Here is a 27474-nt window from a genome sequence, read left to right on the forward strand (position 1 = left end):
CCTGTGACCTTACTGCCTCCGGGTACTACACACCAGTTTGCTGAGGTTCAGTATATGTGTTTTGCTAGGTCCCAAGTGTTGAGTTCGTATCAGTGAATCCCATTTGCAATTGCCTTGTAGTTTCTGGGTGGCACCAGGAGATTCATATTGCAGATACTGGGGCTTGAATTTAGGGCCAGGGCACTCTCCTTTACTTTTGTCACTCAAGGCTTTTTGCTGGTTAGTTGGAGATAAGAGACTCACTGACTTCTCTGCCTGGGCTGGCTTTGAACCACAATCCTCAGATCTATGTCTCTTGCACAGCTAGAGCTACAGGTGTGAATCACTGTGGCCATCTTTGCTCTGTTAAAAGCAAAAACCGAAAAACAAAGCAAACAAAAAAACCCCGCAATTCCGTAAGTATCTATGTTAAGCCATATTATTCACCATAGCAATGTTTTTTTTTTTTTCTGTTATTCTTTAGAAGTAAGAAAACAGTCATCGAAGATCATTTTCCCAGAAAATCTTTATCTACAACGTGAGTATTTGGGGCAGGAGGAAATAATTTTTACATTTCTTCTTACTGAATATGCCTTTTCCTTGTAAATTAGATTGTTTGTGGCGGTTAACTAAAGCCATTGTGATTATTCAGTCGTATTAATTTGTGATTGTATGGGATGTGTTATTTGTGCCATGCCTTTGTGTATCAGTTAGGTAAGTCACTAGCACTTAACCACTCTGCGGTCTCCATTAAGACCAGGGCTCACACGTGAGTCATTCTCAGGTACTCCACCCCAGGGTGGAGGAATTGATCAGAAAAAGCACATTTGAAGCCAATGCATGGGTTGAGTTTCAATGGCTGGATTCATGGGGAGTATACATTTCAGATTCCATCCTATTGTTCTAGCTCCTTTTTTTTTTTTTTGGTCAGTCCTGGGGCTTGAACTCAGGTCCTGGGCACTGTCCTTGAGCTCTTTGGCTCAAGGCTAGCACTCTACCACTTGAGCCATTTCCAAGGCATCATGCCTGCTAGGCAAGCACTTCACCACTAAGCCACATTCCCAACCCTCTAACACCTTTTAAAAGTTAATGAGAGCTGGGTACTGTTGGTTCACATGTGCAATTCTAGGCTGAGATCTGAGGATTGCAATTTGAAGCCAGCCATGGTTAGAAAGACCAAGCCCACGAGACTCTTATCTCCAATTAAATACCAAAAAATAAAAAAAAGCCAGAAGTGAAGCTGTTGCTCAAGTGATACAGCACTAGCCTTGAGCACAGAAAGCTCAGGGAGAGGGCCCACACCCTGAGTTGAAGCCCCAGGACAGGCAAAAAAAAAAAAGTTACTGAGGACCCTAGACCTTAGTTTGCTAGATTCTTACTAAGAATCCCTGCTCAGTTGCTCAACTGTGATACGGTTGATTACTATTTTAAGCCTCAATTTTCTTAAGATTTTACTAATTGGGGTAATGCTGCTTTTTTCATGGTATGGTTTCACAAATTACACGAGAGTATATGAAGAGGGTGTGACTCAGTGCTCGGCACTTGTGGGTACTAAGATGTAGGTACATAACTGTCATTAATTATGAGCAATACTTATTCTAAGGTAGTTGGACTAGCTCATCATTGCCTTAGTTTGGACCTTTTTCGAGGCCTTGCATAGTAGAGTACAATCCAACATAGTTCATTTTCCATCGATTGATGTGTAGTCTGGAATGTAAGGACTCTACAGATATTCTTTAACTGTCCTGAATTTCTATTTCCCCCTTAAAATGGCCATGATGATAATCAATGTGAGACTACAAATGAGATTGTGTATGTGTAAGCATTGTGTATAGTGCAGTCTGAAGGTAAGTTAGATGTCATGAGTTAAAAGACAGAACAGTGACATTGTTGAAAATCATAGCTTCCTCTCACTGAAAAGTATTTCCCTTAGGCACTATAAAAACCAAAGATATTAAGAAAACACATGTAGGGGTTTCCAGGAGCCAGATCATGACTCATTTTAACCAGTGCCACATGGTAGTCAGGCCTGGGTCTGGGGATGCCTGGGCTTCCATAGTAGCCTGTAGGCCTCGCTGCCACCCCTCATGTGGGGAGAGCAGGGCCCTGTGGCTTGGTCGTCCTGAGACGGGAGGAGACCTCCATTTCCCTTGTGCCTTCTGCAGGACGCCTCCCTTCAGCTCTGAGGAGGAGCTGGAAGAGGATGACTTCATCCAGGCCTTTGTGTCCTCCGACCTGCTTCCCATTCAGCCACCGAGAAGCAGCAAGAGCAGCTTCGGCAAGAACAGCACCAAAAGTGACACGGATGGGACGGAGGGGAGCGAGATTGAGGGCTCCGACGTGTCTTCCAAACCCTCAGGTGTGAGCTTTGATCCTGGTAAAACCTCCCTGAAGTCTTATGGAAGGCAGTGGTCCCCTATCTGGAGACCCCAGGCCCTGGGACTCAGGGCCGGGAGGGAGAGAAGGGAGAGGATGGGGCACTTCCGGGGGGGGGGAGTTGCTTAGCAACCCATCTATCTTCAGGCTGAAGGAGAGGGAAGGGGCTGGGGTGCTGTAGGTATTCGTTTCCTGCAGCTGCTGTAACAAAAACACAAGGTACTTGCAGGGAGGGGAGGTGACTGGAGGGGGTGATTTACCCTGCCAGTGTTCCAGCTAGTCCAAAATGTAGGTGTTGGCTAGGTTGGTTCCTTGTGCGGGTTCTCTGCCTCTGTCCTTGGTGCACACATGGCCGTCTTCTCCCTGGGTCTCTTCACACCAGCCTCTCCCCAAGGCGGCTATCTCTGTCCTCATTTCCGGTTTTATAAAGCATGTTCACACACGTCCCCACTTTCGCCAAACTGCCTCTTCACTCTGCCGCCCAGTACAGCTGCATTCTAAAGTCCTGGGGCGGGGGACTTGATACAGGAATTTGAGGGGGACACACAGTTCAAACCCATAGTTCAGCCCTGGGGTTGCTGTAAGAATGGCTGTTGTAACACACTGTGCTCTACCCTCTGGAGGTGGGGCAGGGTGAAAGAAACACAGGATCCTGGTCTCTGTCTCTGGTTCTTTCTCAAAAGCTGCTCCTGGGTCATTTTTTTTTTTTTTTAGTTTATTTACTTGTTGGTCATGGGACTTGAACTCTGGGCCTGGGCACTATCCCTCAGCTCTTCAGCTCAAGACAAGCGCTCTGCCACTTGAGCTACAGCGCCACTTCCAGTTTTTTGGTGGTTAATTGGAGATAAATGTCTCACGGACTTTCCTGCCCAGGCTGGCTTTGAACCATGATACTCAGATCTCAGCCTCTTGAGTAGCTAGGATTACAGGCGTGAACCACCGGCGCCCAGCTTCCTGGGTCATTTTTTAAAGAAGAAATTATTGAACTAACAAATTTTAAGTGTTACCAAGTATAATTATTGTTTTAGACTGTCGATAATCTGACTCTGACATAGTCATTATAATTGTATAAAATATAACTCATTCATTTAAAAATAACACTATTTTTGATAACATCTGTTTGTTTGTTCAAGCGTTATCTCGTTGAAGTCACAGTTTCTGACCACAGAGTTGAATGGAGACTTTCTTTTCTGATTTAACATGAAGACTTGGTAGCTTCTTGGCTGGAGGATTTGGGATTGATTTTTTTAATATAATTCATTTTATTTATAATTTATTTTAATATAATACAATTTTTATTTCTATTATTAAGGTGTTGTATGCAGGGGGTATCATTTCCTAAGTCAGATGATGAGTATGTTTCTTTTTTGGATAAAGACCAGTTTCCCCCTCCTGCCACTGCCCACAAGTGGCATAGTTCATTTTCCACATATTGTCTATTGTGTGCTATCATGGCGTTTGTTCCTCCTGCCTCCCTCCCTTTCTGTGTCCCTCCCCATGCTCCCCTAAAAAGAAAAAAAAAAAGCAAAAACAAAAGGACACTACTTCTACCACCACCACCACCACCACCACCAAAAAAACCCATGTTTCCATTTCCTGGAATTTGTTTGGATTCATAGTATTTTCAGTGTTCAGAGGAATTATGCCTTTGGGTTCCTCCTCTAAGCTTATCCTCCTTTAGTCTGTTTATGTGAGGTTGCTAAAGTCCTATAGAGATTATCATGTCTAGTTTATATTTTAAATCTAGCTTCCACATATGAGAGGAAACATGCATCTTTTGTCTCTTTGAGCTTGGCTGACCTCACAACATGATTTGTTCTGTGTCTATCCATTTTCCTGCAAATGACATAATATTCTCTCTAATGGATGAGTAAAATTCCATTGTGTATCACATTTTTTGTTGTTGTTGATCGTGGGCTTGAACTCTGGGCCAAGGAACTATCCCTGAGCTCTTCAGCTCAAGGCTAGTGCTCTTCCACTTTGAGCCACAGTACCACTTCTGGTTTTCTGGTGGTTTATTGAGATAAGAGTCTCACAGACTTTCCTGCCCTGCCGGAGCTGGCTTTGAACCACGGTCCTCAGATCTCAGCCACTTGAGTAGCTAGTATTACAGGCATGATCCACCAGTGCCCAGCATTATACCACATTTTTTGATCCACTCATCTGTTGTAGGGCATCTGGGCTGTTTCCATAATTTGGCTATTGTGAATAGGACAGCAATGAACACGGATGTGCAAGTGTCTTTATCATATCCCGGCTTGTAATGTTCTAGGTAGCTGCCCAAGAGTGGTATGGCTGGGTCATAGGGAAGATCTATGTTTAATTATTTGAGGAGCATTTTACATTTTTTTAAATTGAGATTAGTGATTACTTAAACTTCACAATTTTGTGGAATAGTGATTTTAGCTAAAGTCACAAACACATTTTAACCTTCACAAGGTGAATTGTCATTATTGCATTTCCTTTTTATGGCCAGTGATGTTGAGCATGTCCTCATGTGTTTCTTTGCTATTCTTACTTCTTCTTCTGGGAAGTCTCTCTTTAACATGTTTGCCCACATATTGATTGGTTTATTAGTTTGGAGAGGGGTTAATTTTTTAGCTCCTTGTATATTTTTGGCTATTAGGCCTTTGTAGGCTATATTGCTGGTAAAGATCTTCTCCCAGTCTCTTGGCTGTCTTTGTAATTTAGTAACTAGGTTCTTTGCTGTGCAGAAACTTTAGTGAATGAATGAATGAATTTTATTTTGTTGGTCATGGGACATAAGCTCAGGGCCTGGGCATTATCCCTGAACTTTTTTTTTTCTCAAGGCTAGTGCTCTACCACTTTATGCCACAGCTCCACGTGGTTTTCTGGTGGGTTAATGGGAGATAGCAGTCTTGTGGACTTTCCTATGTAAGTCTTGTGGACTTTCCTCAGCATCTTGAGTAGCTAGGATGGTAGGCATGAGCCACCAGCACCTGGCTGTGCAGAAGCTTTTAATTTTGATGTAATCTCATTTGTCCAGTCTCTCTTCTATTTGCTGTGCCCCTGGGACTCTTTTCAAAAGGTTTCTGCCTATGCCTATAGTAAGTTCTAATGTTCCTCTTACCCCATCTTGTTGTAGTTTCAAAGTTTCAGGTCTGATGTTGAGTTCTTTGATCCACTTCGAGTTAATATTGGTGCATGGTGGCAAACATGGATCCAATTTTAATTTTCTACATAGAGATATCCAGTTTGGGGGTTGATCTTTTTTAAGGGATTCTAAGTGTTTAACATTGTTTCCAAACCCCAAATACATCAGTGAGTTTTATTTTGCTAATACATAATTATTTACAAAACTTAGACTCTTGTCAAAACTGTAAGGGTAGAACTGAACATGGAATACCATTTTGAAGAAAGGTTTTCTTGACTAGTTTCTTTTGCTCCTATAGTAACCTCCATTAAAATACAAACGGATAAAGTTGAAAAGATCATTCCACAGCAGAAAACTATGAACAAACCAATTGGAGGGATCCACATTCCTGAGAAGTTTGATAGAAAAGAAGAATTCAAAGAAGAAGAACTAAAGGTAAAAACCTCTTACTAAACCCACATTCCCTTCGGATGAACAGTGACATTTTAGAGTGAAATCTAAAACCTGGGTGAATGCGTTAGTGTGGCAGAGGTAGTATTCCGGCTCATTTTGCATGCGCATTCCCATCACTCTGTAGAGAATCAGAGGAACTGTGATGGCCACCTGGCAGTGCAGACTCAGTAACCTAATCTACAATTCCAAAATGTGAAATGTTGCAAAGCCCTTCACTTTATAAGCCTTGACAATCACTATTAGAAACTTTGTTCCCCCCCAACTTGGAGACTGAGGGTGTAGCTCAGTGGTAGAATCTATAGCTCTGGGTTCAATGCCCAGCACATTTCCCTACCTCTCAAAAGAAAGTTTTAGAGTTTGGATTTCTGAGTTTTAGATCAGGGATGCTCAGTAAAGTCTACGCAAATATTCCTCAATCACAAACCCTATCAATCAGAAACACTTTAGGCCCAAGCAGTTTGGATAAGAGACACTCAGCTTATAATAATAAATCATATACATGCCCCACTACATAGATTTCTAAGCTTCTGTTACATGTTGCTCCCAGCACTTACAGATAGTAGATGGCTTGAATGAAAGCACTTGTGATTGGCTGGAATCTGGGGCCTCCTCATCCACAGCCAGGGATTTCTCTTCTGCCTTGGGATAAAGTAGGGGAAGGATCTCGCCCTGCTGGGCATCTGAGTCAGTGGCAGAGTTCTTCATAGATGTGTGAGTCGAGAGCCAGGAGGGCAGGCCCATGCTCCTGCCTACATCCCAGAAGAGGCCTGAGCATTTTCCCAGTGTTTCCACCACCCTGTGTTGACTCAGTCTTCTAATATTTGGCATTCTTCTCTTCATTTTTCGTTAAAATAAGATTTTTATTCCTCTCCTATTCATATTCATCTCTGGAATCCAGAGCATTATATCAGACTACTTGGTGTTATCTCTGTGTGTGTGTGTGTGTGTGTGTGTGTGTGTGTGTGTGTCTGTGTGTCTGTGTGTCTGTGTGTCTGTGTGTGTGTGTCTGTCTGTCTGTCTGTCTCTGTCTCTCTGTGCTGGTACAGGGGTTTGAACTCAGGACCTTGAGCTCTTGCTTGGCTTTCTATTTTTTTCTCAAGGCTTTTTGCTGGTTAATTGGGAACAAGCATCTCATGGACTTTTCTGACCACTCTGACTTTGAACCTTGATCTTTTGCTCTCAGTCTAAAGTAATTAGAGTAATTAGGGTAACAGGTGGGGACCACCTGGCTTTACACTACTTTTTATCAGTTAGTGCTACTTGTGTTGTTTAACCTAAAAATGACAAGAAGTCATGTATCATTCAGGAGAAGCTACGGTGCCCTTTGGGAAAGGCATGACGGAAGTGCATGTGTCTTTTGGTGGGGGTCTGGTGGTGCTCAGCTCCTGTGGGGCTCTCTGAATGATGAGTCCTGCCCTACCATGTAGCACTGGTGATTGGTAAAGAGGAAAAGGATATGCTTCCATGGCATGAAAGGAAAAAGATGATTTGTTCAGCTTTCAAAATATGGCTTTCCAAATCTACTTCATTACCTGCAGAAATGCCCAGATTTGAGGTCCCAACCTTCACACCCACCTTTCTTGTCATTCACTGTCAGCTGCTCAGTCAAAATGGCAGTATGACTGAGGGGGCACTATTTCTTTCTATTTTTTATGGATTTTTTTTTTTTGGTTGTGGGCCTGAACTCTGGGCCTGGGCACTGTCCCTCAGCTCTTCAGCTCAAGGCTAGCACTCTACTACTTGAGCTACAGTACCACTTCCAGCTTTTTCTTCTTATGTGGTGCTGAGGAAGCAAACCCAGGACCTCATGAATGCAAGGCAAGTGCTCTACCACTGAGCCACCTTCCCAGCCCCTCATTTTTAAAAAAAAATTTACTTTATTGTTCTTTTAGAGGTGCTATACAGCAGGTTTACACTTCTATATGTCAAGTAGTAAGTACATTTTCTTTTGTATCCTGTTATCTGTTCCCTTCCTCCTATCTCCACCTACATGCTGCATGATTCACTTTCATCAATGTCCAGGGGAACCATTTCTTTAAGAAACAAATTATTCTCTGCATATTTCTTTTCGTTCCCTCTTTTTTTTTTTTTTTTTTTTTTTTTTGTCCATCGTGGGACTTGAACTCAGGGCCTGGGTACTATCCCTGAGCTTTTTCGCTCTAGGCTAGTGCTCTACCACTTTGAACCACAGTGCCACTTCTGGTCTTCTTATGGTTAATTGGGAATAAGAGTTTCATGGACTTTCCTGCTAGGGCTGGCTTAGAACTGCAATCTTCAGCTCTCAGCCTGCTGAGTAGCTAGGATTACAGGCGTGAGGCACCAGCACCCTTTCTTGTGTAATTCAGTGTGCAGATGTGGACGATGATGACTGGGATGGCTCATCCTTAGAGGAAGAAAAGTCTCTGAGCAAAAAAACTGGACAAGATCAGAGGCAGCCTCCCCCTGTGAAGAAGGAATTCAGTTCTCTTCAAGTGCCATGTGCCTGGGGTGCATTTGTCCCTCGGGAGTCCAAAGGAGATGGTGAGTCTCTCTGTCTCTGTCTCTCTCTCTTTCAGCCCATTTTCTGACCAGTTTGTATTTCATCTCTATAGGTAACTTCCTTCAGTTATACTAACATACTGTCAAAACACTACTAGCAGCTGAGGACGTACCTCAGTGGTGAAGTGCTTGCTTAGCATGCACGAGGTTCTACCTAACACCATACACATAAACCAAGTACCACCAGAAAACCACTCTTGGCTTAACCAAGATTTTGATGCTTTATGTTATTTTAATAAAGTCTGAATAAGTTGATACACATGCACTAATCATCCTTATTTAATTTCTTGTATAACTTTTCATGATAATATTTTTTTACACCAAGTGTGGTGGTTCATGCCTATAATCCCAGCTATTTAGGAGGCCAGAGATTGACTAGGAGGATGGTTGGAGGTTGGAGGCCAGTCTGGGAAAAAAGCCAGCATGACTCCCACCTCAGCAAACAAGTAGGTAGGATGGTCATTTCTGTAATACCAACTACACAGACAGCATAGGTCAAAGGAGGTCAGCCCTAGGGAGAAAATTTTGAGACCCAAGTTGAGAAAAAGTAAAAAGAACAGGGGTCACGGCTTGACTGTGTAGAAAATATAAAATCCTGAGTACAAACTCCAGGACCTTCTCCTATATACATCCATACCAAAAAAAAGTTTTTGGTTTTTTTTTTGTTTTGTTTTTTGGTCGGTTGCGGGGCTTGAACTCTGGGCTTGGGCACTGTCCCTCAGCAATTCAGCTCAAGGCGAGCGCTCTACTGCTTGAGCCACAGCACCACTTCTGGTTTTCTAGTGATTTATTGGAGATAAGAGTCTCACAGACTTTCCTGCCCAGGCTGGCTTTGAACCATGATCCTCAGATCTCAGCCTCCTGAATAGCTAGGATTGTAGGCATGAGCCACCAGCGCCCGGCTTATCATATTATTTCTTAAAATGACACACAAGTATTCTCTTCATGCACCTGCCCCATAGAAATGGAAATTTCTGATCCTATATGGGAATGAGACTGTTCTTATGGCAGTCTTCCAGCATTCCTCTACTTCCTATTAAATATTTTTCTTGATTTTTCTTCTTGTTTTTTCTTACAGCACTGTAGATAGTAGGATAAATTACAAATGAAATTGCTAGCTAGAAAGTCCCTTGTGTACGTGCTGTCTAGAGCTGGATCACCAAGAATTTAACTCTCAACAGATTCAACTTTTTGAGTTAGAACACTGTGATTTATGTTTTATGTGCTCATTTGCTTTGAGATAAGCTCTCATTGTGTAGCCCAGGCTGGCCTCAGCTTTGCAGTCCTCCAAGTCTCCCCTTTTTAAAACACTGGGATCAGGGCTAGGAAAGTGCTTCAGTGGTCGAGTGCTTGCCTTGCATGCATGAGCACCAGGGTTTGATTCCTCAGTACTACATAAGCAGAAAAAACCGGAAGTCAAGCTGTGGTAGAGTGCTAGCCTTGAGCTGAAGAGCTGAGGGACAGCGCCCAAGCCTGGAGTTCAGGCCCCACTACTGATCAAAAAAAAAAAAGAAAGAAAGAAAGAAAGAAAATGTTGGGATTAAAGGCATATGCTTATTTTGCCAGTAATTTAGATTTAGATTTCTGAGTATATGCTGATTGTGGGCCTTGAACTGAGGGCCTGCATGCAGTGCTTGAGCTTTTTCTGCTCAAGGCTAGCCAACTACCAGTCTGTGTAATGGACTCCAACCTTTGTGTTGTTAATGTGATGACTTTAGACATTGAGATGTTGATGTCTTCCTGAGACAGATGGGATTTTGGCTTATTTTCACCATCCAGAACACTGTTCATGCCAATCCTTGGGCTTGAACTCAGCCTGGGTGCTGTCCTTCAGCTTTTTCATTCAAGGCTGGTACTCTACCACTTGAGGCCTAGCTCCACTTTCAGCTTTTTTTGTGGTTAATTGAAGATAAGAGTCTCACAGACTTTCCTGCCATGGCTGGTTTGGAACCACGATTCTCAGATCTCAGCCTCTTGTGTCTTGAGGATTTCAGGCATGAGCCACCAGCACCCAGCTCAGCTCAGAGTTACTAACACAACACACATATGCCCATGCCCCGTGTCCTGCACACTGTAGAATGAGAGCTGCTGCACAGGAGCTGGTGGGTTGGGTAAAGCTCATGTGCCAGGCCCTGAGAGGGCACAAGGAGATTTTATGGTCACCTCTCCCCCCCACTCTGGAGGGGACTGGAGCTGGGGATTCCTGAGTTATGAGAGACAGCATGACGAGGGGAGGAGGGGTAGAGGAGCAGAGAAGGGATGGGTGGAGTTGGGAGAGATGGAGAATGATGGGAGACATTGAACAGAGGGCATTGTACTCATACACTGACATGTTGAATTGAAATCCTTTTGTACAACTACTTAACAATAATAAAATAAAAAGTAAAAAATACACAGCTTGAAATCACCACCCAGGTTTGTTTAATCACTGGGTCTTTCTCTCCTTCCCCTTCCTCCCTCTTCTTCCACAGGACTTCAAGATCATGAGCCAAACACATTACAAAGCAGCTTAGTAACTGTGACTGAATGGAGCGACTTTTTAGAAGTGTAATTTTTAAGTCCACACAGCCCGAAACCAGCAGTATCTCAGCAGTGGCCTTCGCCATCCAGTGTTCCCACCTTACAGGCTTCCTCAAACAACCGGAAGCCGGAAGCAGACTCAGAGAGCAATGGTCTCTCTTCAAGGGCACCTCACACAGTATTCAAAAGCAAATTGTCAGCAGTATTTTGAAGCAGATCAAGGTGATTGACTCCTGCTTGAAAACAAAATGTCATTGAAGTCATAAAAAAGTGTTTTCTTCAGAATGGTAGTCTAGTGTTTAAATGTATTATTTTTAAGTGAAAAAAAATTTTTTTAACTTATAGCAGATTTGGGTTTGAATTATTACAACTTTAAAAATGCTTTTATGTATACTGTCACATTGAAGTGTTTAATACTAGAAAATTCTGTTCATACCTTGAAAATGGAATCAGTAGAATCTGAAAAAAATCCCAACAGTTAGGTTAGTTATTTTTCATATAGAAAATTCGAGTGATTAACTCATAGTGAGGCTCACATTAACACATTTTCCCTAAGTTTCCTGTTCTTTTTTAGCGTTGAGCTTGAGTCCCGTAAGCATGTTGCTATTGAACAGTAACTTCCTGCAATACAATCTTGATCTCCGTTATTTTATGAATCAACTGTAGATGCCAGTTAGTTGCGTCCGAATATCAAGTAGAAAAAATTGAGCCATTACTTGAATATATATGTAGTTTTATTCCTTTTTTAAGATGCTCAACCCATACTATAAAATACCTCAAAACTAATTTAGTTATTTTCTTGAGCAATGATGTTGTCAAAGTTTTCATAGACACTGTTCTTTGCCTTTTTTTTTTCTTTTACACTTTTGTGGTACTAGCCGTACTCTTTCCTAAAACAAGAAATCTTTAACTAAATGGTTTGTTGGGTTTGGGGATGTCTTCATCTGTCAAGTTTACCAGTAAAGCCCTCCGTTACATCACCATGAGTGTGGTTGCTCATTAAGAGATGATTTCCGAACTAAGTTCCTGAGTGGACTATAGGTGCTAGTGGTTCATGCCTTGAATCCTTGAAGTGGCTTGGCCAGACAAATTCTGGAGATTCTGACCTAGAATTAACCAGCAAAAAATGCTGGCAGTGAAGGTATGACTCAAGTGGTAGAGCACCAGTCTTGAGCAAAAAAGCCAAATGAGAGAGCACAAGGCTCTGAGTTCAGACCAGTACTGACCAAAAAAAATTTTTTGTGTGTGTGTGCTGAGGGGGTCTAACAGGAAGCTTGTCCTAGTAGTCACAGCATATAACATCCTAACTAGAATAAATCTGCTTTTACCTTTCCTAGGTTCCTTTTTATGTGAACTCATTCCGAGCTTTTAAACAGTTCTCCCTAAAGGGCCATTTCTGTGCAAATGTAACTCATTTTGGGTACATGTTCCTAAATGCTATAATGATGAATCTAGCTCTCATGAAGTAGGACAGTGATAAACCACCTACAATATCCCTGGTGCTGGATGGTACACAGGCCGCTTTGCTCATTGACCATTTCCCCAACAGTTACGTACTGAGCCTGTGTTTTAGGTTTGGTTTGTTTTTTTTAAAAAAAAAACACAAAAAAACATGTACTAGTTAATTAGAACCATTTTGAGGAGTGGTCATTGCTATAATCCTGAGTCTAAAGATATAAGAAAGAGTTACTAAGTAACTTGCCTAAAGCCACACAACTAGGATGTGACAAAAGTAGACATTCACCCTCGTCTGTCCAAATCTGTCTGCCGTGTTTCTTTTGGGTAAACCCACTGTTAAGTTGTGTGTCCAAGAAACCCATCTGGTCTAATCATATCATTTATATATTTATTAACTAGATTTGGCTCCTTTTCCTTTGGATGTTACCTCAACCCCAACCCAGCTAACCGGTTTCTGATTACTAACAGCTTTTCTGAACTTTCATCCCCTAACCTCTCTAAATGCTCACATTCTTACATGCTTACATGTTACCTTCCTCAGCTTAGTTGAAATTTACTCTTATAAAGGTGATGTACAGAGGGATTATAGTTAGGTAAGTCAAGTAATGAGTACATTTCCTTGCTCTCTCCCACTTGTTCTCTCCTGTCCATACCCAGGAGTTGTGCAGTTCATTTCCTAGTGAGTACTACTGGTGTATTTGCTCACCCTTTGCCCCTCCATTTCTGTACCCTACCTTACCCTTCCAAAGACAGATAAACAAGGTAAAAAGAAAAGAAAAACAATGAAGGAAAACAACTCTTTTCCATTCCCTGGAATACATTTCTATAAATATTATTCTGTATGGTCAGAGGCACATGGGCTGTGTGCTTTTGTGGCCCTCCCCTAAGAATATCCTCTGGTCTCACTGTGTGTGAATACCTTGAGTCCTGTACAACTCATCATGTCCTGGTATATTTTAGATTTAGCTTCTGCATATAATTATCTAGTATTTCTGGGGAGCGGGAACAGGTATTTCAAGGTTAATGTGGCATATGGCATGTTTTATTTTTTTCAACACATTTGTCCGCTTCCTTTTCTTTCCCTTGATTCTTTGTGAAGACATGAGCATCTCTAGTGTGATGTGTCCTCTTAGCACTGACACTTCAGAGACGTGATGTTGTCACTCACGTGGTAACTCACTTTCAAACACTTGCTTACAGATAACATTGGTACCATTTCTTTTTTTTGGGGGGGTCCGGTTGTGGGGCCTGAACTCTGGGCCTGGGCACTGTCCCTCAGCTCTTCAGCTCAAGGCTAGTGCTCTACCACTTGAGCCACAGCGCCACTTTCGGCTTTTTTTTCTTTTTGTTTATGTGGTGCTGAGGAATCGAACCCAGGGCCTCAGGCATGCAAGGCAAGTGCTCTACCACTGAGCCACCTTCCCAGCCCAACATTGGTACCATTTTTTACCCATAGCTTGAAACTCTCTTCTTTTACCCTGTGTTGTTCCAGCCAAAAGCCTAGGTTGGGATTCAGTCACTATGGTGGCAAATTACTTAAACCCTTCGCTTTAATTTCCTTCTCTGTAGCTGCAGGACACTGAAGGAATGGGCCGTTTATGGCGGCTGAGAAGTAACTACCAAGGGCACAGAAGCTCGGTGGTAATGGTTGTCAATCTCATGCTCTGTGATTTTGTTCAGAAGTCGCTGAAACAAGTCTTGGGAAATGCTGAGTTGCTCCCATTACCAGTTAGTTGCTGTGTGAGACACAGGAGCTCAACTTCCCAAGTGTGAGGGAGGCGGGGACCATGTGGCTCCTAGCCTTTGTTGATTGGCCACCTGCAACTCCATCTCAGCTGATGAGGATACTCTGCTGTCTGTGGACCCTACTCCTGTCAGAGGAACCTACTCGGTTCCTTCTTTAAGGTGGATGTGCCACATAAATGGCAGCTCTGCTGGTGAGCATCATGAACTCTTCCTTGAGCCACTGTAATGAATGGCAGCCCTGACAAATGGGAATGAGAAACCAGAAGCAGCTAACAACATGCCTGTTTAACATAAATGCCTTTTAAAAACTAGTCACACACTGCCCCTATTGCTTATACAACAACATTCCGTTTACACTTCTGTTTAATACATGAATGAAACAAGGAACGGGTCAAAGACCTCAATGTACAGAAGACCACAAGGACTATAGTACTATTATGAATACTTCTTGAACCTCTGGTACTAAATGCTTTACTTGTTCTCTAAATATATAAACTATGGAAGTCCTGTAAATAAACTTGTTTATTTTTTATAGAAAGCCACAACAGAAAATGATTAGTTCATAACTATAAGAACATTTACATCCAGACAATCAACAAATTCTTCCAATTCATATTGTAAAAATAGTCTGAGGATTAATTACAGAAGGGACTTGATGGAACCATTTTGTGAACTGTTCACTTTTATAACAACTCAAGATACGGCTTGCCGGCAGAGCTCTTAGACGTAAGCATTTTTATCAAACTGTTTTGATGGATTTGTGGGCTTAAGGTCTCCTTCTCCACCTTGATATTTTGTCCGAGAAGACATAACAGATGTGGGCCCGTTGTATGTGTATCCCATTCTGAAAGGCAAAACATCACAGCTTGGGGTAGATCCTGTTCTATGCATAAAACAAACAAAAACGAGGCAAAACCATTTCTACCTATTTCTGTCAATAGCTAATTCTTTGTTAGCATCCTTCTCTCCTCTCACTACTTTGAGACAGAGTTCAAAGTTGTCCAGTGAACTGCATGACTGAATTTCTGCTGAAGAAATTCTTTTTTTTGGGGGGGGGGTCCAGTCATAGGGCCTGAACTCTGGGCCTGGGCGCTGTCCCTCAGCTCTTCAGCTCAAGGCCAGCACCACTTCTGGCTTTTTTCTTTTTGCTTATGTGGTGCTGAGGAATTGAACCCAGGGCCTCATGCATGCAAGGCAAACACTCTACCACTGAGCCACCTTCCCAGCCCTGAAGAAATTCTTAACTAACTCATTTGTTCAGTTATATTTCAAAACTAGTGTTTAAGACTCCTCTTCCTGTGTGGCGCTGATGGCTCACAGCTGTAACCCTAGCTACTCAGGAGGCTGAGATCTGAAGATCTCGGTTCAAAGTCAGTCTGGGCAGAAAACTCTGTGAGCTCTTATCTCCAATTAACCAAGGGGTTGAGGTCTAGTTCTGGGGGTAGAGCACTAGCCTCTGGTGAAAAAGCTGAGTGAGGATGTAAGACTCTGAGTTCAATCTCTAGATCCCTGCATAAATGGTATTTTCAAATAGATAAAAAAAAAAAAACTCATCTTTCTGGAACCTGGAAGCCAGTAATGACCTCCATGAACAATTCTTGCCTATTTGGAAATTAGAATAAGGTTGGCATGATGAGCATGCCCTCAGTTTTATGCTCATATTTGTAATTACGGAAATAGCTTAAGTACATTCCTCACTTTTTCCAATTCTAGAGATTTTGAAGTTTCTAAGAATCACATGCTACCATAATATGTCCCCCACAGGTAATGACTTAACAGTGTATAGTACTTTCTAAAAGTCATTTTGGTGTCTTTACATACCTGGGTGTCTTGTTATTGTCAGAGATTGAAAAGCAAAATATGACACCACCAATTATGCAGAGCGAGGCTCCTGCCCATCCAATAAACAGAGCAGCTCCTAATTCATACCTGTGAGAAAGTATTATACAAGTGTTACAGCTTACTTAGGGGATAATATAACACCTCTAGCCCAGGTTTGCTAAGTGCTCATTATACTTTAGTGCTATCACCTGTAGTAACACCTGAGTCTGTAGAAGGTTATTGTAGCCATAAAAAAAATCCCTTTAGTGCTATCACCTGTAGTAACACCTGAGTCTGTAGAAAATTATTGTAGCCATAAAAAAATCCCTCTCCAACATCTTGACAGGAAATAATGATACCTAGACAGGCATGGTCAAAGCTTGGGTGTCCAGACTCAACCCAGCATGGATCTGCCCTCACTTCTCTAACTATTCCCATACTGGGAAGTGTATCTAGGAATGCTGTAGTTAGAAAAGGAAGGTTGTCTTCTCTTTCATTTCAGGTCAGTTCAGTACATATTGATCAAGTACTAACTGCATGTGAGAAATGGTACAAGGTATTCCTAAAGGGCTCTGTGTGGAAATGGCATCTTCCTTGTCCCTGCACCCTGGGGAGACAGAGCATACACATCACTGAGTGATGTGGGGCTGCTAAGCATCTCCTGATGGCAGGTCACTGCAGATGTTCAAACCAGATGCAGAGCTGTAAGTGAAAGTCCCTTCCTGGGGGTGGGGGGAACCACCATTGGAAGGCAGGAATAATGCTCCTGAGAACACAGATCAAGTCACTTTCAAAGAAGACACTATAGATGATCAAACTACATGAACACGACTCTCCCTCCTTTGGGAGGTCATCCTACAAAGTAGTCATAAGGCATTTGCAAGAAAGGATAGAGGAAATCTTAGGGGAAGACTGTCAGGCAAAGAAACAACTCAAGAATGAGAAGAGCATAGCAAAAAATGGAAGGATTGAGCCTTCTGTTTGCCTGTTCTTTTTCTGCAGAATAGGTTGCTGGAGGGGATTGCTTGCTTTTCTGTGCCAGTACTACAGCTTGAACTCAACCTCACACTCAACTTTTTGCTTGAGATTCACACTCCTTGAGCCATGCCTCCACTTTGGGCTTTTTGCTGGTTCATTGCAGGTAAGAGTCTCAGATTTGTCTCTCTGGGCTGGCTTTGAATCAAGATCTTCAGATCTCAGCCTTCTGAGTAGCTAGGATGACAGGCTTGAACCACTGACACACCAGAGCAAAAGTAATCTCGTAACAGTGCACATTGCTACTGACAGCAGCGCAGCGCTATCCCTGCTTTCTCATGTGTGTGGAGTGGTGGTAGAGATTAATAGAACCCAACTACTAGCCAGGGAGCCCAGAAGCAATGCGTACAAGAGAACAGGGACTTGGGGTTTACCTGTACATTCTTTTTGGATGAGGTTTACATTCACAGCATTGCTGCCGTGAGGTGGTTCTTTCCTCACTGGTACTGCCTTTCCTGGGAAATGAGATGGCTGTGGGGATAGAAATGGCTATGGCAGAGCGACCAGGGGCCAGCGTCTCATCTGGCTATAGAGCCCAGACACTTCTCCAAGGGTCCCAGGATGAAATGGCAGATACAGAAGGTTGGTGTTACTGGAGGAAAAACACCATCAATCTGCACATGCATGTGCATGCACCCCCACACACACACACAGAGCAAAAAAGAACTGAGGGATGGTGTGCACAACTGGAAAACATGGCCAGATCAAGACTGTGAAAGTTGATAAAACAACACTTAAAGCCAGGTGCCAGTGGTTCATCCTTGTAATCCTAGCTACTCTGGAGCCTGAGATCTGAGCATTGTGGTTCAAAGTCAGCTTAGGCAGGAAAGTTTGTGAGACTCCAAGTAAGCACCACAAAAACCAAGATGGACCTGTGCCTCAAGTTGTAAAGCGCTAGCCTTAGCAAAAAACAAGTAAACAAAAAAGCTCAGAGACAATGCCCTGACTTCAAGCCCTACAACCAGCACAAAACAACACAAAACTCAACTGTCACGTTGCCTATCCAAAATGGCTGCCATAGATTTCCAGTCAGCGCTGCATTTGTGTGGTTCCGATGAGATTACTTACATGAAAGCTGCCTACAAGTTGTAGGCCAATGCCATTTAGCTGTTTTACTACCCGAAGTCTTCCAGCTGGCTTCAGTCTCTTCTGCTCTTTCTTCAGCAGCACAAGAGGAACGAACGTAGTGCAGCATTTTTAGTTGAGAACATTACTATAGGAGGACTACTCTAAGATCTGACATTCTCTATTTTTCTCTTGCTATTTTCCCCTCCTGAAGATAAGCTGTTTTCCCTTCTGCCTTAGTATTACTCCATTTTGTAAAAAGTCTGAAAAATTTCTAAAATATTGAGCTTTACCAAAGATCCCAGTTATGGGCAACCATGGGTGATAAAGTCTCTAAGCTGAGTATGGTAGTTCATGCCTGTCCCTCAGCTACTCGGAGGCTGAGATTGGGAGGATCACAGTTTGAGGCCAGCTCAGACAAAATGTTCATGAGACTCAGTCCCAAGCAATAGAAGCTGGTGGTATGTGCCTTTCATCTATGAAGGAGCTATAAAGAGGAGGATGGAAGTCCAAGCTTGCTTTGGCAGTAACTTTGAGACCCTGTTTAAAAAAATGACTAAAGTGCCAGGCACTGGTGGCTCACACCTGTAATCATAGTTACTCAGGAGGCTGAGATCTGAAGATCATGATTCAAAGCCAGCCTGGGCAGGAAAGTCTGTGAGACTCATCTCCCATAAACCACCAGAACACTGTGGCTCAAGTGGTAGAGCACTAGCCTAGAGCTGAAAAGCTGAGGGACAACACCCAGGCCCAGAGTTCAAGCCCCATGACCAAAAAAAAAAAAAAAAAAAAAAAAGAGGGGTAGGGTGGAAGGGATGGGTGAGAATGTTGAAAGGGGTGACAACGATCAAGATGCATTGTTACCATAAACTGCTTTGTTGGGGCTGGGAATGTGGCTTAGTGGTAGAGTGCTTGCCTAGCATGCACGAGGCCTCTGGGTTTGATTCCGCAATACCAGATAAACAGAAAGAGCTGGAGGTGGCACTATGGCTTATATTGTAGAGTGCTAGCCTTGAGCAAAGGAAGCTCAGGAACAGTGCCTAGTCCTAGGTTCAGTCCCCAGGCCTGGCAATAAACAAATGGCTTTGTTGAATGTCAACTCCTTTGCACAACTACTTAAAGATAGTTTAAAAAGATACATATATACTTTTGTGCTAGTCCTCGTGCTTGATCTCAGGACTAGGCACTGTCCCTGAGCTTTGGCTAGCACTCTTCCACTTTTGGCTTTTGTGGTAGTTTAATGGAGGTAAGCATCTCACAGACTTTCCAACCTAGGCTGACTTTGAACCGTGATCCTCAGGTTTCAGCCTCCTAAATAGCGAGGATTAAAGGTATGAGCCACCAGTACCTGGCAGTAAAAGTATTTTTTTTTAAAGGAGCATTATAAACAGGTACACACTGTTGTTTACAAATGGTCACCAGACTGTCTTCGTTAACTTAGGGAAATCTTTCCCAAGGGATTTAGAAATATTAGTTTGGCTAATACTAATAATTGATTCCTTTACTTTTTTTCTTTTTTACTGTTCATAATGGTTCGAGTTCTTAGAAAATATCATTTCCATCCAACTTGCATGGTGAATTCTGTCAAACCCTGAGTAAGTAGCATCAGTTTAGAGTTGATTTTAGAGACCCTACATCTACCCCTACCTTTTCTCTTAGTTCTTTTCTCTTTTTCTTCACCCTGTTGAGAGTTGCCCTGCCATACTCTTGCTCAACAGTGATTCAAGTTCACACCTGGCTCTGTGTGTGTGTGTGTGTGTGAGTGATCTGACTTGTGTTACTGAAAGGAAGCATTGAGAGAACCATATGAAATCTACCACAATTTATTTCCAAGGCACGTCTCCTTCACCTCTGCCTGGAAGTCTTTCTTCACTTTTGGTAAATGCTAAGAGGCTGATTTCAACACCTGGGGGAGATTATCCAAATTTCAGATTATCTGTTGCACGTCTTTCTTTGGCAGCAATGTCCTCTTGGCCCTAGGCCAGCTTTCCCACTCAGTGTGACCTCTTTGTTCCAATCAGCAGCTTCTTCCTTATTCTGAAAGGACAAACCTCCTCAACACTAGGATCAGAGGTGAGGACAGACTTGGTTTATAGGTAAAAGCACTGTTTGCAGTGCTATGTAGGTTGATAGGACTCATCAAAAGGCTGACATCCTGTAGCTCTAATACGTTTGTATCAGTGGATGTAGTTTCTGTCAACCAGGATAATTTATTTACAAACTTATTTCTATCCGAGAAATGAAAGGACAGATTACTAAAAACAAAAACAAAAGAACAATTCCCCCAAATAACCCAAAAAACTCTAAGGCACGAAAGAGGGCTCTTCCAAATTGGCTAGAATTATTCTCCTAAACCTACCCATATCTGGTATTCTACACTGTTGAGCCTGGTCCTCTCATTTCATATGAAGAGGGCTGCGTCTGAAGCTAAATATATTCTCTTTTGTCAGTCATGGGGCTTGAACTCAGGGCCTAGGCACTGTCTGGAAGCTCTTTTGCTCAAGGATAATGCAGTCTTCCACTCTGAGCCACAGCTCCACTTCTGGGTGGTTAATTGGAGATAAGTGTCTTATGTACTTTCCTGCCCAGGCTAGCTTCAAATTGCAGTCCTCACATCTCAGCCTCCTGAATAGCTAGATTACAAGAATAAGCCACCAGCACCCAGCAAAGCTAGATGTACTTCACATTCAACTCATAATTCAGTTTTTAACTTTCCTGGCCATCCTAAGGAAAGGAAACAAGTAATCACCTCTTACTTTGCCACTCTTTTCTGTCTTCCTAGCTGCCAATCCCCTGTTCTGACTGGATTTGTCATCTCTGAGGTCCAGGTAGCTCTTCCTGGCCAACTCCATAGAAGGGACGGCCCAGGTAATGTGGTCAGGAGGGATAAGAGAAACCATGCCCCTGGTCACACAGATCTTACAGTGCAGTGGGGCTAGTCAGTCACTAAGCAAATAGTTACAGTTAACTGTGATGAAACCTAACAACAGAATTAGAAGTACATGACTTCAAGATAAGCAGGACCAGGCTCTCCCAAACACATTTAGATGTGGCTCAAGGAAATCCCCAAGGGATCCTAACAGCTTACTGTTAGGATGTTTGTGTGTATGCTCGGGTTTCTTATTTATTTAGTTTATACATTATTATATCCAAACCTTGTTACAATCCTGAGAGAGACAGGTATGATGATCCTTCTTTCATAAACAAGGAAACTGATGTGCTGGCAGTTAAAATTACCCTCTCGTGTTTCAGCAACATGAATGGTAAAACCAGAATTGAAAATCTATTAACAGGAAGTAGAGGCGTGGCTCAAGTGGTAGAGTGCCAGCCTTGAGTGAAAAAGCCAAGTGAGAGTGAGAAGCCTTGAGTTTGAGCCCTAGTGTTGGCACAAAAAAAGGAAAAAGGAAGGAACAGAAGGGAAAGGACGGGAGGAAAAGAGGGGAAGGAGAGAGAAGGAAAAAGAAGAAAAAAAAATAGAAATGAAAAGCCATTAGTGGCAACCCAAACCTCCAGCTCTCAACTCTTGTCTGTCTAACTTTTATAGACACCAGAGCTAAATAAAATATTTTGCTTATATATTTATTTATTTATTTTTGTCGGTTGTGGGGCCTGAACTCTGGGCTTGGGCACTGTCCCTCAGCTCTTCAGTTCAAGGCGAGTGCTCTACCTCTTGAGCCACAGCGCCACTTCCGGTTTTCTAGTGGTTTATTGGAGATAAGAGTCTCACAGACTTTTCTGCCCGAGCTGGCTTTGAACAGTGATCCTCAGATCTCAGCCTACTCACTAGCTAGGATTACAGGCGTGAGCCACTGGTGTCCGGCTTTGCTAATATTTAAACAAAATCAACGTAACCGATTTTAGTTTCAGAAAAAGAGTTTTCTCCTTCCCTGGCTCATTAAATTCTCAGTGGCTCAAAAACTGTAGGGTGTGGAATTTTTTTCTGAGTGCCCTCAGGCTGTCTGTCACCTGGCACACAAAGAGGCAAGGGGAGAAATGAAAATCAGAGCCTGGGGGAACAGAAAAAGGACAGAGAAGCCCCTCCCAAACTGTTGTTACAAAGAAAAGAACCTCCTCCTTGTAGGACCTCCAGAAAACTGATATCATCTTAATGAAATTCAGAGCTAGAGCCTCTTTTTAATCAAGAGTAATAAACACCATATAATATCCCACCCACTGTAAACAAATACATTTTAGGAAAAAAAAATGCTTAAAGGCTAGGAAGTATACTCATGTTAGCAACACCAGTATTTCAAAAATGAACTTCATGGCTAAGCAAACTTTTCATCTACCGGAAATTTTCTCCCAGTGCATAGACTTAATGTAAACTAATGTCTGTATCAAAACCATCAACAGGGCTGGGAAGGTGGCTCAGTGGTAGAGTGCTTGCCTTGCATGCCTGAGGCCTGGGTACAATTCCTCAGCACCACATAAGCAAAAAGAAAAAAAGCCGGAAGTGGTGCTGTGATTCAAGTGGTGGAGCGCTAGCCTTGAGCTGAAGAGCTGAGGGACAGCGCCCAGGCCCAGAGTTCAGGCCCCATGACCGGACCACCTCCCCCCCCCCCAAAAAAAAAGCTGGAAATGGAGCTTTGGCTAAAGTAGCAGCACCAGCCTTGAGTGAAAAAAAGCTAAGGGACAGCTCCCAGGCCCTGAGTTCAAGTGCTAGGACATGCACAATTTTTTTTTTTTAATAACATGTCTCTTTATATCTGGAACCTTTTAGGGGGGATAGTCAAAAGTAGGAAACCACAATAAAGAATAATTTGGTTTATAAACCAAAAGAAACATATATATATGTATATATATGTATATATATGTATATATATATATGTATCTCCATGTACATGGTGCTATAATTTTTTCTTTCTTTTTTTTCCCTCATGTTCACTATACCACTTATTCACCAGAGCCAAGATATGGAATCAGCCCAGATGCCCCTCAATTGACGAATGGATCAAGAAAATGTGGTATATATTCTTAGTGGAATTTTACTCATCCATTACAAAGAATGATACTGTACCATCTGTAAGGAAAACTTGAAGTAAGTCAGGCCCAGCAAGATAGATACTTCATGGTCTCCCTAATTTGTGGAAGTTAGAATTAACCTATAAACCTATAAGTAAACATGTTGGGTGGTATGCAAGTAGTTATGAATCTACTAACTGAAATATAATAGATTCACAGGAGAACTCAAATAGTGTAGCTCCGTAGAAAAGAAAAGTCAAAGCCCAACAAAATAAGTACCAAGAAACAGGTACTTGCAAGAGAGGGGACTGGGCCAAGAAGAGAGGGATAGACAAAGAGGAGGAGGGGGAATGCAGTAAAAATGCAATGTATATATTCCAAAAATAAGAAAAGTAAGAGGAGGAACGGGTCAGGAGGGGTGGATAAGAATGTTGAAGAGGGTGACATGGGTCAGGATGCATCATATTGATAAACTGCTATGTTAAATGGGAATTCCTTTGTATGATTAAAGATAATAATAAAAAAAGATAAATACAGCTAGGCACTGGTGGCCCATGCCAGTAATCCTAGAGACTCAGAAGGCTGAGATCTGAGGATCATGGTTCAAAGCCAGGAAAGGAAGTCTGTGAGACTCTCATCTTTAATTAACCACCAAAGTGGAGTTGTGGCTGAAGCAGTAGAGCTAGCCCTGAGGGGGTGGGGGAAGGTAGGCAGTGTAGCTGGGTCTCTAAATGGTAAAGTGCTAGCCTTGAGGGGGAAAAGCTCAGGGATAGCACACAGGACCTGAGTTCAAGCCACAACTGACCACTCCCCCCCAAAAAAAAAACAACCCCCCCCACAAAACAACAACAACAAAAACCTAAATATTTTGCCAGTGGCTCACACCTGTAACCCAATCTACTTGGGAGGTTGAGATCTAAGGATTGTAGTTCTAAGACAGCCCAGGCTGAAAAGTCCCTGAAACTCTTATCTCCGATTAACCACCAAAAAACCCAGAAGTGGTGCTGTGGCTCAAAGTGGTAGAATGCTAGCCTTGAGCAAAAGAGCTCAGGGACAGTGCTCAGGTCCTAGGTTCAAACCCCAGATCTGGTACAGAAAAAAAAAGGATAAATATGCTGTAAAATTTTCCTTGGAAGTGGTGCTGTGACTCAAGCACTAGCCTTGAGCACAGAGAGGCTAAGGGACTAAGCACAGAGAGGGTCAGGGACAGTGCCCAGGCTCTGAGTTCAAGCCTGAGGACTGGCAAAAAAAAAAATTCCTCAACTCATTAGCTAACTAGGAAAGCTATTTTAGAAATTTCCTATGAAAATATAGCCCCATCTACACTATCTGTTTATTAGTCAAGTTTGCATTAAAAAAATAATACGGTACTTTCTGTGGGCTTGGTGACTAAGCACCATGACTGATCCTTACTCAAGATCAAGACCAGGTCATCCCTCAATCATCCGCACAAATGGGGGAGATCAATGGCACTGATGTTGCTAAATAATGGGTTTGTTTTTATACTAAAGTATGAGGGATTTTAAAATGAGCAGTTTGAGGTCTCTGCTTCAGAATGCTCCTGGACTGGTTTGGGGGTGAGGTAAACAAATCAGTAAGTGTTAAGTAACCACCATTAGGATGTAATGAGCACACAAGAAGCAAGGCAACACCAAGAGTTATCAAGAGGTGAGCCAGAGGATGAAAGATGACAGAGCTGAACTGCCAGAAAGCACTGTAAAACTGACAGGAATCATTACCCCATTTAGCAGGTAGTAAACACAAATTAGAATAGTCAAATTGGTGGAATCCATGTCAATTCTTAAGGTCCACTGGCATAACCAAAACACTATAGGAATCCTAGCACTCTCAGTTGGTCTATATTAATTCTGAACCAAGTATAGTCACAGAAAAACACCATATTAATATTTAACAATTGAAGTGCTCTGTATTAATACTTGGCACGTATATGGACTCTCATATCCAAGAATCTATGAGCTGTTGACCTACATTAGCTCATTCTCCAAATAGACTCCTGAGAAGAGTGATTTTAAAGTTAATACACATCCATAAGGTAATAAGTTACCATAAGGATGGGAAAAGTTAATCTCTGGGCAAGGTCATACGTGGGGATTATATCCTCTTTTAAGCTTCACCCAGGAAAATCTGTGTGGTATAGAAATCTACTTCTGTAACACTTAGTAACACCCAGCCTGGCAGCTGTTTATCTCTGACCCACTAAATAACCACAATAATCAAAAGATTTTACCTAAGACAAGCTCAAATCCTCAAGTACAAGCCAAATATTCCAAGAATGAAGACTGTTACATAGTTTTTGAAAAGACTAAAAAAGAAAAGCCTAGAAAGGAAGGCTCAAACAGAGACTATGTGAGCCAAAACATCCAATCTCATATATGGAGAGAGAAGAAATCAAAGATCCAAATGTTCTGTTTCCTCAAATTAGTAATCCAAAGTTAGAGTGCTCTAACTTTGCTTGAATTGAAAACAGGTTCTTTATGTCAATCAATTCTTCCTTGAAATAGTTTATTTAAGAAAACAAAGCAAGACATTCAGGAAGTTAATAGTCGAAGGAGTAATGTGCCCACCCTGATCTGTTAAATCACATTATGGGTACCTGTTACTATATGCTTATGGGAGGATAGGTTTTATCTTCGGATTTGGTAATTTTGGTTTTAATTAAAAGGAGGAACTGGGTTTGAAACAGCCTAAAGGGAGACATAAGAATAATTTTCAAGACTCTATAGAGGCCTTCCTGGAGCCATTAGACATAACTCCAAGGAAAGAAAGTACAGCAAAAGAAAAAAAAAGGGAGGAACTAGTAGAGCATGGATGGTTGAGACCATTTGAAGACTGGGATTCTGTGCAATGTAATCCAGAAGTCTTGTCAGTCATGTGGTGGGAAAGGAAATTTGGGGATGCCACTGATACTCAGGACATTGTTACTGATGGAATCTTGACTCCAACATTACACCAGAAACCACTCTTTTTTTCTCCATCAACAAAGCTCCCATTGAGTTGCTTTTACATAGTAGGAACTTCATTGATATGTCCAATTGTGTTTTCCTAACTTAGGCAATGAAAGTATGCTTCATATGAGGATACCTCCAAAATCTACAAAGAAAATCCATTTGGGTTTGGAAGGTGGCTCAGTGTTAGAGTGCTTGCCTTGCATGCCTGAGGCCCTGGGTTCAATTCCTCAGCACCACATAAGCAAAAAAAAAAAAAAAGCCGGAAGTGGCACTGTGGGTCAAGTGGTAAGAGTACTAGCCTTGAGGTGAAGAGCGCACAGGCCCAGAGTTCAGGCCCCATGACCAGACCCAAAAAATAAAAAAGAAAGAAAATCCACTTAATGCAATAGAGTGATTGTACGAAAATCAATAGCAGCACACCAACAATGACACCATTCTCTAAGACCTGAACTTCATTCTAGTATGTTTAAAGGTTTCTGGCATCAGAGGGAAAGTCAAACTGGAGTCTCAGTCTCCCAGGACCTAGTGCAAGGACCCAACCACACAGTGTCCTGGCAAAGTCCCGTTTTCTGCAGCTAGATGGGAGATGGTGGTAGCTAGCATTTGTAAGATCAAATACAATGAAGAATGCATGCGCACCCCAGCTTGATTCTCTCAGAGGCTTGCTTCTTCAGCCTGCTGAGACAACAGAAAACTTTCTGTGATCCTCAAAGAATAACAATATCATTTCTAGGCATTGTGCTAGCACAGCAAGCAGAGTTGAAGGCTGTGCTTTTGATCTCAAGGATTATTCTTTATTCTCGTGCCAGGTGAGGAAGACAAGGAAGATATGAGTTACAATCTGCCCATCACCACACCGCCCAGCCTCTGCTCCCTCGTGGTAGGCACAGCCATGAGTGTGGACTCCTTACACATTCCTGCCTCAATTCATGTACAAGTGAAATCGGTCCCAAATTTTCAATCCTACCAAATACCAGCTGAAGAAGTGCTTTCCCCTAGGATGTGCCAGAAACAAGACTTAAGCCAGTCTATTCTCTGTCAATAGCCAATGTGTAGCTTATTGATCTTCTACATTAGTACCCCCCCTTCTCTTCTATGAGAAGAAAGTGATCAATGGAAACTATGTTAATCAATGTGTTGGTTTTTAGAAAAGCATGCTTTATTTAAACAAGGTCTTTGGATAACTGTCATATGCCATTTCTAGTCCTCTTCTTTTAAATATTCTGATTAGAATCTGATCATATTTGCCATTCTCGGGCCTTGATAATGCTGACAGTTCCTGTTTCAACCAGAATTTTTTTGATCATGAAGGCCCTTTCTTAGAGCTAGGCACTTCAAGGAATAACCTGAGAGAGACCAAGATCCAGGAGTTAACAAAGTGCTCAAGGTAAGTCTGAATTTTCTGCAAGACATTGCTGTGAAGGGCCCTTTACTTGT

The 27474-nt window shown here is 42.3% G+C and overlaps 2 protein-coding genes and 1 long non-coding RNA gene across 5 annotated transcripts in view; 2 read left to right on the plus strand and 1 right to left on the minus strand.

The window, feature by feature from the left end:
• Positions 1-11962, plus strand: part of Dzip1 (DAZ interacting zinc finger protein 1) — a 55118-nt gene extending 43156 nt beyond the window's left edge. The window contains exons 19-23 of the mRNA XM_070002730.1: positions 464-517; positions 2145-2338; positions 5769-5905; positions 8269-8443; positions 10933-11962. Coding sequence (XP_069858831.1) covers positions 464-517; positions 2145-2338; positions 5769-5905; positions 8269-8443; positions 10933-11012 — 640 coding nt within the window. The 3' untranslated portion in view covers positions 11013-11962. The remainder of the gene's footprint in view (positions 1-463; positions 518-2144; positions 2339-5768; positions 5906-8268; positions 8444-10932) is intronic.
• Positions 11963-14422: 2460 nt separating this feature from the next.
• Cldn10 (claudin 10) overlaps positions 14423-27474 on the minus strand; it is a 78825-nt gene continuing 65773 nt past the window's right edge. The window contains exons 4-5 of one of the 2 annotated variants that reach the window (XM_070002732.1): positions 16007-16114; positions 14423-15029 (exon numbers count right to left, since the gene is read on the minus strand). In XM_070002732.1, coding sequence (XP_069858833.1) covers positions 14906-15029; positions 16007-16114 — 232 coding nt within the window. In that variant the 3' untranslated portion in view covers positions 14423-14905. The remainder of the gene's footprint in view (positions 15030-16006; positions 16115-27474) is intronic. The other variant, XM_070002731.1, reaches the window with a different exon arrangement.
• On the plus strand, positions 17015-27150 carry LOC138814021 (uncharacterized). Of its 2 annotated transcripts, none has more exons than XR_011367889.1 (3): positions 17015-17147; positions 23011-23144; positions 26847-27150. It is a non-coding gene; the product is annotated as an uncharacterized lncRNA (long non-coding RNA). The 2 variants fall into 2 exon arrangements; XR_011367888.1 differs by lacking the exon at positions 17015-17147 and adding an exon at positions 20895-20974.

The sequence above is a fragment of the Dipodomys merriami genome, unplaced genomic scaffold (assembly GCF_024711535.1).
Source record: "Dipodomys merriami isolate MVZ:Mamm:240054 unplaced genomic scaffold, mDipMer1.0.p SCAF_6, whole genome shotgun sequence".
Taxonomy (NCBI): Eukaryota; Metazoa; Chordata; class Mammalia; order Rodentia; family Heteromyidae; genus Dipodomys; species Dipodomys merriami.